Here is a 13,104-nt window from a genome sequence, read left to right as displayed (position 1 = left end):
AGGAAGATGATTTTAGCGATAGACCACTGACCAGTAAATAGCATTATTCCAAACATTCTAAGCCCTATTTCTTTGGAGCGCTATTGCACATTGACTCCCATTACCCAGTCCACTCCTCAACCATTCACGCTTCAAGCTCGAATTGTGATTGAAATAACAGAACAAAAAAAAAAGTACAATGCATATGTGACATCAAAACAACGCAATCAACACCATGCACACCACCCATCACTCAAACGAGCGAGTCAAAGCATCTCAACCATTTCAAATCGTCAACGTCGTCGGGCCCTTAAGCACCGCCGCCTGAGGGATCAAAATCGCCCACTCGCCATTCAAATCCGGGACAGTCAAAGTCCACTCATTCTCCTCATCCTCAACCTCAAACTCAAAGCCCGCACCAAGCGCCTTAACATCCACAACAAACTGGCCGGACGCCGCGTCGAGCTTGCCAATGACACCCTGCTTGATGTCCGCGGCCGCGCGCACCGCCGCGCTGAAGAAGTAGTCTACTTTGACTTTGTCCGTCGCGGTGGATGTCTTGCTTGAGGTGGATATTTGGTAGGATACGGGGTCGACGAAGAGGAAGCCTTTGGGTGGGGCGACGGGGTTTGGGTTGGTTTTGACGGTGATGGCGTTGGCGGCTGTCGCGTTGACTTCGACTTCGAATTGGCCGGCGGCCTTTTAAGTGAAAAGATAAGGAGAAGGATTGAGCGGATGATATCTCAAGGCAGAGGAGGGTGGAGACGTACATTGGCAGGGAACAAAATGTCGGTCTTCTTATTTCCAGCTGGAGTAGCGGTGGCTTTATCGAACGTACTCTCGATGATAGTCTCGTCTAGTTTAAAATCGTACGCGTCAAGTCAGTGAATAAAATCCAACATCAAGTCATCAAAACAACGTACCCTTCTCCTCCTTTGCATCGCCGGTGGCAGCTTGCGCTGTAGGAATGAACACAGCCCATTCGCCATTCAAGCTCTACGAGAAATAAACGCAAGTTACATTAGAATCGTGTTGTGCTGGGGCATGAAAAGGACGGGGGTAGTAGGGTAGGAGGGCAGACCGTGACTTACCTTGACAGTCAACGTGACCTCGTTCTCCTCAACCTCGAACTCTTCCTCGCCGAGCGCCTCGCTGATCACGAACGTGTTCGTCTCAGTGCACAACTTGCCCACGCGCGACTTGGACGTGTCCACATCCTTCAACGCAGGAACTAATCACAAAAAAACAAAACAAACAAAAGGGGTCATCAATCCGCCCACTAATCAAATCATCGCAGGTAACGGAGTCAGCACGCACGAATAGCATCAAAGATGAAATCGATCTTCTGCAGCGTCAGATTATCCGCGCTCTTTCCCAGCGCGACTTTATAGCTTGACGGATCGAGGAACTTGAATCCAGCAGGTGCGAACCCGGGCGTCTTGTTCTCCGTCACAGTCACCGTATTCGCGTTCTTGTCTTGGAATTCGACTTCGAATACGCCGACGGTCTGTAAAAGTGAGGTGGGGGCGGGTGGACATTGGGTTAGTATGGTATGGCATGGTGGAGGACAATGTAGATGGTCGGAGCACGTACGCCTTTGGGGAATAGCACGTCCGTCTTGATGTCCCCGCCTCCCAACGCGACCGCAGTACCAAACTTGCCTTCAATCTCTACACATCACAACCAAAACAAAAAAAAATACAATCGTAAGTCCCTCCACACACACAAATTCTCATACACCAAAAGCAAAAGCGAAAATCGAAAATCGAAAGCGAAAAGCAAAAGCAAAAGCAACAAAATAACGCACCAAGCTCGTTTTTATCGCCTTCAGCATTAGCCGGGGGAGCGGTAGCGCTAGGCGACGCAGCGGCGGACGTCAGCGCCTTTGTCTTTGTCGCGCCGTTCTTGACAGCGTTGAACGCCCGATGTCTCGCCTCCAGAGGCCGAGCGAGGGTAGCAGCCACTTGGGCCGCGATGAGAGCGAAAGGGAGGAGATGCATTGTGTTATAGCCTTTAGGGATGAAGTACAGATGGGATGGGGGGTCCGGGCTAGCCGTGTAATGAAGACACACGCGAGAGAAAAAAATGAAATTGGATTTAGGAAGGAGGGAGGGACGGCGACACAGTCGCGTAGACAGGAAGAAGGGAAAAGGAAAAATAAAAGGAAAAAAGGGGGGAAAGAGAGAGAGAGAGAGCGCACTTCGCACACCCCATCCGCCCTCCCACCCGCGCTATTTAAATAACCTCCCGCGCCCGCGCATCCAAAAGCAAAAAAAGGCCAAGCAGTCCACGAGTCGCCGCCAAGTATGTATCGCGCACCGACATACGTCACACGTAACCTAGCGAATATTCCATACACACTGGGTGAGTAGGGGGGGGGGATACGGAGAAGGGGCGTGGAACGAAATTATCAATCGTTTTCCTCGTGCGTGTGTGTATAGGCGGGAGAGGGGAATTTGTAGGTTGGTATGTGTGGGTGGGTGTCCATATCCGACGTATCTGGTTTCGTGTCAACGGTCAATGGGCGCTTATTGACCCGAGCCTGTGGGACGGGTGCAGCGCACCATACCATACCAGCACCAGAACAGCGGATACAGAAACTCGGAGAGACAAAGGTGGGATAGACTTGGGCGGTACCACCTCCTCGGTCGGGCGCGCTGCGCTGCGTTGCGTTGCGTTGCGTTGTGAATGGGGCGCCTGAGCCAGCGCAGCCCTGCTTGTCCAGTGGCAATATGCGGTAATGCCTTCCTTTGGCTGAAGACGACGTGATGGGCTTGAGAGGAGCGGCCAAGCGCGATGTGGTGTGCTTGGGACCTTGGGTGGGGGGATATTGGAATGGGCCGTGTGGGATGAGGGTTTTGGCCGCGTCGGTTGCAGACGGCATTGGGGGTGTGTAGGTCCATTGGGGTTCTAGATCAGCTTTGAGATTTGGGATTTGAGATTTGGGATTTGGGATTTGGGATTTGGGATTTGTCCGTCGGCTGTCCTTTCAATGCCTTTCAGACGTGGAAGATTTGGTGAACGTTGAAGGAGAGAATTGGGCTTTGAAGGGGTGTAGTAGCACCCATCCGCATGCGCATATATCCAGCAAGTTTCCTATACCTCTTCGCAATAAGCTTACCAGTACTAGTAGACCCCTGTTAAAGAGGTAATTAGCCTACAAATTCGTTCCCGCTGGGAACACCACGGTCCACAACACCTGAACACCTGGAACCATTGGCATCACACTTGGCTGAAGCGCTTGGCACTGCAGGTCGGTTGCGTTACCAGGGTACCGGTGTTGGAACTTGGGAGGGGGCGAAAGTGTGACGACGGTAGGGTAGCTCCTATCATTGGACGGGAGATGGTCGTGTGCGCGGTGTTGGGGATTGGGAGGATGTGGTTGGATACCGGTAAATGTTAATGAGTGCTTTCTTTAGTGCCAAGTTGCAAGTTGCAAGGCGTTGATATTGAGCGGGGTTCTAAACTTCTGATTGGGAAGGCCAAGGGATGGATGGAGGTGTGCCGAGTTTGAGTTGGAGATGGAGATGGAGGAGTCGACCTTTGGGTGTTTCTCTCTCTATCCTTCTAGTTGTTTTTGTTTTGTTGCCACGACCGAAAGCAACTTTCTCGGGGGTGATAACCGGCACAAACAATGCCAAATTCTACCAAATTTGCACTTTTACCTACATTTAGCCCTGTACAGTGTGAATTAGCCCACGTAGGTAAGATTGAAAAAATAAGGTGCAAATTAGGGCAAATTAGCCAGCATATTGGTTATTTGTGATATTATTTTTGATAAATATGGTGCGATTTGACAGAATTGCTCGAACGAGACCAAAACACTACTTGAAAAGAAGATGGTCTAACTATTTCAGTCTCTATCTCTTACAACATTGTTTTTTTATTTCATGCACTATGAATCTATGTGTATGTGTACTTGGTGAACTCAAGAGTGTTGATGCTGCCAAGGCCATGTGTTCTCTGGCAACGGCAGGTGTCGATGAGGAGTGAGTACTGAAGACGTCTAGGGTCTAAACGAAACGTCTAATCTTACTGTAATTCCCGCTGCACTAGTTCTAATTCTAGTTCTAATTCTCAATCCTCTCCTCTCCTCTCCTCTCCCGCTCCGCCAAAAAAATGCACGTTTTGTTCATATACGTACTACAGCGCTTCCAAACCCTAAACCACTTTAAAATTTACAGTGAATCCTTCGAGAAATCAGATTCGGAATAAAGGTTTTGGGGGGACCGGCCGGGGACGGGGATACAGATTCTCGTTTGTCTGTTCGTCTTTTTGCAAAAATATCCAACGAGTTTGGGTGGACTACTGGAGTCTGGTAAGGCTGTGGTTTCTGCTCCTCTCCATTTCCGTATACCAGTGAGCCTGTGCCTGTAGTTGGTTCGTTCGTCGCGGTACGTTCGTTCCAGTCGCTTCGAGTTGATGTTAATGTGTTAAACACTGCGTTATATTTTGTTCTATTGGAATACATGTATTCTTGAATTTTGGTTTATGGATTACACCCATAGCATGTCATTGTTCGTTGTTTACGGATCGCTTTACTAATTCGAAGAGCTGAGTGCTGATCATGATTCATGATTCATGATTCGTGATTCGTGATTCGTGATGGTGTAAAAACTGTAACGGCCAATGTCAACGTCAGCTGTACCGTCCTTTGTAAGGGAGATTAATTTTGGTTTTGGTTTTATTACAAGAGTCGAGAGTCGAGAGTCAAGAGTCAAGAGTTGAGAGTTGAGAGTCGAGAGTCGAGAGTCGAGAGTTGAGAGTTGAGCGTTGAGCGTTGTGGGATGAGATGAGATATAGTGTCGGGACATATACTCGAGCGAGGCATGATTGACCTGCAATTGCTCAATGCTATTGAGTCGAAGGGTAAACGTTAAATATTAAACGTTCGAGTGAGCATTCAATGTTAATATAAATACACGCGCTTTTTGTTATATTGCATTTTATTGCATGTTTATATCATCTTATTCGAAGCAGGAGATTACTAGACAGACGATTGGTCTCTGATATGGTTGGCGTGATGGGTATGGGCATTTTACAGACGATGGACGAATGCGATCGTAGAAAGTGCATTGACCTGTGCAAGTGTGAGGCTGGATTCTGGAAAGTATTGATCACTGCGCTCGCTGCGCTCAGTGCTGAGGGACGAGGGCTTCCATGGTCTGGGTCATTCGATTTTATAAGCGACTCAATTCAGGAGGAAGAAGAGGGAAGAAGATTATAGCGAGGAGGGAGAAGATTGTAGCTTTATAGGGGATATCATCCAGGATTTTATGTGGATGGCGGGTGGTGTGGAGTGAGGAGTGTATAGAGGGGTGATGGGTCACGCTTAGGGGAATTTGTCGCATAAAGGTATACTAAGCGTTAGCTTGTACTGTTAGAAACCACTTAGACTGACGTCGGTTTGTATGTCATATTTAGTGCATGCTTCTATAATCAGACTCTAAACCAGACATAAAGACAACAATAAAAGTGAGTGAGTGAGTACATACACCCGCGTCGCGTCGCGGGCGGCGGGTCGGGTATAAAGGCGGGGCGGGGAGCAATGTGGGAACCCCTGATTTCGAAAAATTTTCCATTATTGAATCTGATTCCGTCGAGGTTGGGCTGCGCAGGAAGTTTGATGATGATGTTGATAGATTTTAGGGAGTGTGGAAGGTGGATTGGGTTGTTGATGGATTGATTGGGGCCGATCATAGCATGGGTAGATGGAGATGGAGATGGCGCATTTTTTTCGCACCGCTCTTATCGCCGTTGTATGCCCGGGGTAATAACACTAATAATAATAATAAGAATAAGTATCACATACGGTCTCTTGGATGGGTTCGATGGAGAGTGGCTGGGGAAAAGATAACAAGTAGGATTTACAGCGTCATGTATGATAGAGCGTATATCCGGGAGAGGGGATGACGAAAGCAGTGTGACAGAGAGCGATTTTAGGGCGTGGGAAGAGGAGACAGTCACGTAACAAGGGCGTTCGCATTTCGCAGGTGGGAAGGTGAGAAAGGCAGCGTTGTTGGCGCGTAGCTCTCTCCGTTGCTACTTCCCTTTTTCCTCTCCCCTTTTTTTCTTATTTCTCTCGTTTGTCTGTCTGTCGTTTACTGTTGGATATTGCATTCTTGGACGACTGGTTCTACGATCTAGATAGGATAGGATAGTACAAGGAAAGGACAAGACATGGCTCAGCAACGGCAGCAGCAGCCCACAGCGTCGTCGCCGCCCTCGTCGTCCCTCACCCACTCCACCTCCTCCGCCTCCTCCTCCTCCCACAGCCATGCACATGCGCAGGCACAGTACGCCGAATACACCCCCGCCGCGCTGCAGCACCAGCACCAGCTCCGCTCCCCCGGCACTCCCGGCACCCCTCTGCACATGCAGCGCGAGGACACCCGCCTCCTCGCCTCCCAGCCCACATCTCCCGCTCTGCCCACACACGAGTTCGGTGCACTCGGTGCTATAGCCATGGGATTGGGCAGCGGCCCTGTGCGGAACAACTCCCTCGGCGCACTCGCTTCCCCCCAAGCACAACAGCAGCTCTTCGCACCACAGGCCCAGGGTCCCGGTCTCGCCGCGACCCCGAACCCCTTCGCCACGCCCAACAGCACCATCAGCGTCTCCCGCGTCGGCTCCGTCACACCCAACACCCCCTCGCGCCCCGTCTCCCGCGGCTCCGTCGCGCCCTTCCCCGCATACAACGTATCCAACCCGCAGCCGCAGCACCACTCCCCGCATTCCCATTCCCACTCGCACTACCACCCGACGTCGGCGTCGGCGTCGGCACCGACGAGCCCGATGCGCTTCGGTCCGGGCGCAGCGGCCGGCGGGGGGGTGTTGGCGGACGAAAGCGTGTTCGCGACGCTCGGGTTGGGTCCGAATAGTAGTGGGTTCCCGACGAGCATGGGCGCGAAGGGCGCGGGGAGCATGGTGCTTTACCGGCTTGCGGACTCGTCCTCCTCTACGTCGAAGGATAAAGATAAGGACGGGGTGCTTGTCCCACCCCGGTTCCCTGGCTCGCCTAATGGATCGAATGCGCCGTCGCCTTCGCCTTCGCTGCTTAATGCGCACAGTGGAACGCACAGGAACTCGTACTCGTCTACAGCAGACGCCGAGTCCATACTCTCCGTCGCCGAGTCCAAGTATCCATTGACAGGCGTCGGGTACGGCGGGGGCGGGCGGCCATTTAGCGGTGCAACTGGCGCGAGCATGGGCACGACGAGCAGTGTGCGGGGCTTGATACCGTACGTGTACGACCCGATGCTGGACGAAGCTGAGCCGCTTGACGAGGAGGACTTGTTGCATGATCCCAACCCCCGTGCGTGGGATAGTGGGCGGTACGATGCGCTGAAGGCGTCGCGCGGGCACCCACCATCCTCCTCCTCCTCATCCTCATCAAAACTCACATCCAAACGCCCTCACCACCCAGGCTCCTCCTCCTCCTCAGAAAAACATCGAAATTCGAAACACCCCAACCCACAACGTACGAAATCGACCTTTGAAAAAACCCACTTCCCATGGCGCGGCATACTCAACATCGGTGTTCTCCTCCTCCTTGTTCTGGGTTTACTTTGTTTATTTGCGTTTTATCCGATTATGACGTTTTATAGGGATAAAGCGCGGAATGAGAGGATTGAGGGGAATGTGAGGATTAATGGGACGGGGCAGGCTAGTGTTTTGTGAGTGTTTTTTTTTTTTGGTTTGAGGTTTTTTTTGGAGGGGGGAGGGTTTTTTTTTTGTGTGGGGGGAGGCTTTGAGGGCTTTGGAGGGTTTGGTTTTTTTGGAGGTGGGGTTGGAGAGAGGGGTTTTGGAAGGGTTGGAGAGAGGGTTTTTCTTTTTTGTTTCTTGGAGGCGTTTTGCAGTTTTTCGTTTTTGGACAGTGTTCGGGGCGTTTGGGGTTTGGACGTTGGACGTTCGAGGATTTTATAGGAGCTTTTGGAGAGTTTTGGTTTTTGGTTTCTTTTTTTTTTTGGTGGGGTTTTGGTTTTTGGTTTTTGGGTGTTTTTTTTTTTTTTTTTTTTTTTTTTTTTTTTTTTTTTATTTTGAGGAGGGGTTTTTTGGATGGTTTTTTGGATGTTTTTTTTTTTTTTTTTTTTTTTCAGTTTTTCAGGTGGCACGCAAGCCAGGGCCTGGACATGCGCGTTTGCGTTTGCATTCATGTTTGCGTTGGTCTTTTACGTTGGTCTTTTGCGTTTGCGATTGCGTTGCCGTTGCCGTTGCCGTTGGCAATTGTGTTGCGATGTTGGGAATTTGCAACTTTGGGATTTTGGGAATCTTGGGAATGTTGGAGTTGAATGAGAATGGATGGATGGATGGACTGGCTGGCTGGCTGGTTGGTTCTGGCTGGCTGGTTGGTTCTGGCTGGCTGGTTGGTTCTGGCTGGCTGGTTGGTTCTGGCTGGCTGGTTGGTTCTGGCTGGCTGAATGGGTTAATTGGATTGGGATGGATAGCCTCCGAACGCGAATCCTGGTGCTAGATGGTGTTTTGGAGAGCTGGTTGATCGTAGATGTGGTGCAGGATGGATGTGCGGGTGGGGTGCCCCTATTTCGTGATTTTCTCCGTTGTTGGATTTTTTTTTTTTTTTTTTTTTTTTTTTTTTTTTTTTGAATTTCGTCGGCGTTGTGTTGTTGGTTTTTGTTGGTTTTTTACAGCGCGTTTTTCTCGTTTTGCATGCTTCGTTCTTTTGAAATTGGTTATTTGTGATGATGTACTGACGGATTATTTTTCTTTTTCTTTTTTATTGATGTGACTTGTCGACTGCTCTTTGGGTTTACTTCGACTTCGATTTCGACTTTGACTGCAACCTTCAACCTCAACTTCAACCTCAACCTCAAACTACCTACATACATACCCATTTGCCACCTTCTCCTCCTCCTCCACCATCACCACCCCCTCAACCCCCAGATTCCAAATGCCCGACCCCATAGACTCGCACACCCCGCAATCCGCACGCACCCGCACAGGTTTCGACGGACACGACTACGAGCTCGTCTTCTCCGACGAATTCGAGACGGACGGCCGGACGTTCTACCCGGGGGACGACCCGTTTTGGGAGGCGGTGGATTTGTGGTATGGTGCGACGCAGGATTTGGAGTGGTATGACCCCGCGCAGGTTACGACGAGGGGAGGGGCGTTGGTTATTACGATGGATTCGGTGAATACGACGGAGAAGGGTGTTACGCCGGGTGAGTTTTTTTGTGGTTGTGATTGTGGTTGTGGTTGTGATTAACAGTTGTTAATTGCGATTGTGATTGTGATTGTGATTGTTATTGTGATTGTTATTGCGATGATGCTGACTGGATTGGTTGTTGGTTGTTGGTATTTGGTACACAGGTTCAACAGCCCCATTCACTCTCGCGGATAACCATAACATGCCATACCGCTCTGGCATGGTGCAGACGTGGAACAAGTTTTGTTTTACGACGGGGTATATCGAGGTTAGCGTGTCGTTCCCGGGGCCGGATCAGCAGACGCAGGGATATGTGAGTGCTTTTGATTATTATTATTAGTTTTGTTTTGGCGAGAGTGGAAACTGACTGACTGTGTGTCTGTGTTAATAGTGGCCTGGTGCGTGGACGATGGGGAATCTTGCGCGTCCTGGGTATCCAGCTACGACGGATGGGCTGTGGCCTTATACGTGCGTATTCCTTTTGTGTTCATTACGAACGCAAACGATGTGGATGGACATTGATATGCGTGTTGGGTTTGGTACAGATACGACTCGTGCGATGTGGGCACGTTCCCGAATCAGACGAACCCGGATGGCCAGACGCCGATTGCTGCTGTACATTCGGATGCTTCGCGCCCGAATTATAATTATGATTTGAGTTGGCTGCCTGGTCAACGTCTCAGGTACATCTCTCCTCTATTCTTGATTACTACTAGCACACCGCATATGCTCACACTCTTACCCCTCTTCTCACAGCGCATGCTCGTGCCCAGGCTCAGACCACCCCGGCCCAACCGTCTCGCGCGGGCGCGGCTCACCCGAAATCGACATCTTCGAAGCAGAGCGCGACAAAAACTTCGACGTCGGCCACGTCGTATCCCAATCCGCGCAATTCGCACCATTCAACGCCGACTACAAGTACTCCAACGATTCAGGCGGATGGACAAACTTCGATCCTACCCGTACGCGCGCGAACACTTATCGGGGGAGTGCGATCCAGCAGAGCGTTTCGGGGCTGACGAGGACGCCGACGGATATGTTTCAGGGCTCAGGAGCGAATTTTAAGACGTTTGGGTTTGAGTATTGGAGTGATATGAATGATAGGAGTGCGGGGAGTATTACGTGGCAGGTGGATGGGCAGAGGAGTCATAGGGTGTTGGCGAGTGCTGTTGGACCGGATCCGGAGGAGAATGGGGGGAGTGGTGTTGGGCAGAGGATTATTCCGGAGGAACCGATGAGTATTGTGTTGAATTTGGGTATTTCTAGTGCGTTGGATTTTCTTTGTTTCTTCTTTTTTTTTTTTTTTTTTTTTTTTTTTGGGGGGGGGGGTGGTTTTGGGAAATTTTGCTGACCTGTTTTTCGTGTAGATAATTGGCAGAAGATTGATACGAACTCGATGCTTTTCCCTGGAGAGATGAAGATTGACTATGTGCGTGTGTATCAGCGCAAGGGACAGACGAATACGGGGTGCGATCCCAAGGATTATCCAACGGCGGATTATATTAATAGGCATTTGGAGGCGTATACTGGTATGTTTTCAGTGTTTAGTTCGTTTTTGTTGTTTTGATTGATTGATTTTTTTTTTGGTAGATGTGAATATGACGACGTGGAAATGGGAGAAACCACGGAATTCAAAGTATGATGGGTGTTAAGATCGACATTGATCAAAAAGTCTTCTCCTCAACCGCCTTCTGCTCCCTACGTCCTGCTCCCATCTCACGACGAACCGTCTCTTATCCAACAACGACCCGCCCAATTCAACACAACTATCCATCCGTCCTATATCTTACTCTTGACTTTCTCTTTCTCTGGGTTTTAAGGCCTCCAGCTTTGCACCAATGCACCAACTATTCCCTACCCCTATCCATATCCATATCCCTATCCGGATCGCATCGCATCGCGCAACGTAATATGTCTTTTTTTATTGTTTATTGGTTCATGAACGCCTCAATCCCTCTTTGTCGACATTCGACATTCGACATTCGGAATTCGATATTCGGCATTCGACTCAACGTTTGGAATTTTGCATTGATGTAATACCTTTTCCCCGCCTTTTCGCCACTTTTCACCATTTCGCGCGCCCGAATCAAATCGGACCGACATTCCAATCCTCGAACGCACCAAAATCCACACTTCTAACTTTCAACGGCTCAACGGCTACGCTCGCTGGTGGTTTTTTGTTCTGTGATGGTTTCTACGCTTGACGCATTTCTTTTGCACTTGCACTTGCACTTTGCATTCCCATTCACACCTCGCCTCGCCTCACACCTCGCATCTCGCTACTGGAATCGCGCGTACTCAATACATCGATGCACGTTGGACTTGGAGATGTGCTAGGAACGATCTCTTCGTCTCTCATGACGCTTTGACGCATCGACGGATCGACTTTTGATACTTGGGAAGGAGATGTTCTTGGGTCGTACCATCCCCATCTCCTGATCCGGTTTCTCTCCGCCTTTTTCACTGTTTTACAACTTTTAATCTTTCCTTGCTTGCTTTTCCTTTTTCTTTTTTCTTACTTATACTCACCTGGTTGCGTTTTTATCTTTTTTTTACTCACCTCAACCAACTTTACTTTGTTTCTTTGGTCGGACATATGTTGTTGTGATGCTTGCCAGTTTTTCTTTGCTTCTTTTTCTTTTTTTTTCTTTTTGCTCGTTTTTATGCCTTTTGCTTCTTTTTTGTGCTTATTTTTGATGCCGTCAAGCGTTAGCTTAGCAACTCTGTGTCGCATACCCCCACCGTACAGCCTATACAATGCACAATCGTACAGTTAGCACATACTATACTCTTCTTTTTCTTCTTCTTTTCCCCTTTTTCCCTTTTTACTTCTTCAACCTTCAATTTTTATTTTTGGAGTTTTCTTTTTTCTTTATTCATTCATTGATTTTTTTATACATCATTATAACATACATACACATACACATATCCGTAGATTTTTCCATCTGTCCGGGTCCCTCGTCCCTTTCCGACTTTTTTTTTTCTTTACCAGAAAATTATACGCTCTTTGTTTTGACGCCTTATATACCAGTACCAGTACCAGACCAGGCTTCAGCGTGTTAGCCTTGTTGTGTGCTCCCGGTGTGGCGGCGTTTGTCCTTTCCTTAGTTTTCGACGCTCTTTTTTCTCTTCGTATTGGGGTTGTCATCACTCCGCGCTCGTTTGTTCGCTTTTACATTCCTTTTCTTTCATGATTTTCTGGGAGAAGAACGGGGTTCTTTGCATTTTTTATATTTTATAATTTTATACACGAATGTAGTGTTTGGTTGTGTGTCTTTGGGATTCCTGGTACTTGGGGATTGGATTGTTGGATATTCTTTCTTCTTTCTTTCTTTTTTTTTTTCTTTTTTTTCTTCTTCTTCGCTTGGTTTATTATATTTGGTTTTTGATACTTTTGCGACGTTTTTTTTAAAGAGAAAATATGAATGAATTATTTATTGGCTTTGGGATTTCGAGAATTTGGTTGTGTGCCATGACAAAAGTGCCTTGTGCCGCGAACCTTTTGATGCTACGTATACGTTCAAGCTACTGCTAATGGTGGGAGGTAGCCTCGAGATATGAATGCATGTTCTGCACTACCTGCAGCCAGCCGCCTTAATTTCAGTGTTAATGTCCTTACTTCTTAGCATGCTTCCATGTCAAACTCAAATCATAGATACTGTTCAGGCAGATATGTTTAGCAGTAAATCAAGTGTCAAGTTAGGAGCGAAGTCAATGCTACTGCAGCCACGTCCGCGCCGTTCGTGGTGGGCGGTGGGTTGGTGTTGGCATAGTTCGCCTTTGTAGTGGTAGGTACTAACTAGGTCAGACTTACCACCGCCCAGCTCGTTCTAAGATATTGTCTTTGTCAGTTAAGCTAGAAATTAATGCAACGCATCGTGAATGTGGGAACCCTTACCAACTTGAAAGTGGTATCATTCAGAAGTCGACGAACTTGTGGAAAGGTTAAATTAGATGGA

At 48.7% G+C, this 13,104-nt stretch overlaps 3 protein-coding genes across 3 annotated transcripts; 2 read left to right on the top strand and 1 right to left on the bottom strand.

Moving 5' to 3' along the window:
• Positions 1–264: 264 nt before the first annotated feature.
• JR316_0011916 (uncharacterized protein) lies at positions 265–2,863 on the bottom strand (the record flags this gene model as incomplete). The annotated part of the gene is made up of 8 exons (XM_047897557.1): positions 265–678; positions 750–835; positions 903–975; positions 1,071–1,210; positions 1,297–1,486; positions 1,573–1,649; positions 1,787–1,990; positions 2,554–2,863. 8 exons carry the CDS (start codon positions 2,861–2,863, stop codon positions 265–267), a joined length of 1,494 nt encoding a protein of 497 aa, XP_047743966.1.
• A 3,296-nt stretch (positions 2,864–6,159) lies between these two features.
• Positions 6,160–7,624, top strand: JR316_0011915 (uncharacterized protein; the record flags this gene model as incomplete). Its single annotated transcript, XM_047897556.1, has 2 exons — positions 6,160–7,516; positions 7,587–7,624. The coding sequence occupies 2 exons, from the start codon at positions 6,160–6,162 to the stop codon at positions 7,622–7,624; spliced, it is 1,395 nt and encodes a 464-aa protein (XP_047743965.1).
• Positions 7,625–8,887: 1,263 nt separating this feature from the next.
• JR316_0011914 (Beta-glucan synthesis-associated protein KRE6) lies at positions 8,888–13,094 on the top strand (the record flags this gene model as incomplete). Its single annotated transcript, XM_047897555.1, has 9 exons — positions 8,888–9,161; positions 9,310–9,458; positions 9,537–9,613; positions 9,691–9,828; positions 9,902–10,410; positions 10,513–10,674; positions 10,736–10,781; positions 12,849–12,898; positions 12,997–13,094. The coding sequence occupies 9 exons, from the start codon at positions 8,888–8,890 to the stop codon at positions 13,092–13,094; spliced, it is 1,503 nt and encodes a 500-aa protein (XP_047743964.1).
• Between the last annotated feature and the right edge of the window lie 10 nt (positions 13,095–13,104).

The sequence above is a fragment of the Psilocybe cubensis genome, chromosome 11 (genome assembly GCF_017499595.1).
Source record: "Psilocybe cubensis strain MGC-MH-2018 chromosome 11, whole genome shotgun sequence".
Taxonomy (NCBI): domain Eukaryota; kingdom Fungi; phylum Basidiomycota; class Agaricomycetes; order Agaricales; family Agrocybaceae; genus Psilocybe; species Psilocybe cubensis.
The sequence above is the reverse complement of the archived record's forward strand: the minus strand, read 5'-3'. Positions and strand labels throughout refer to the sequence as shown.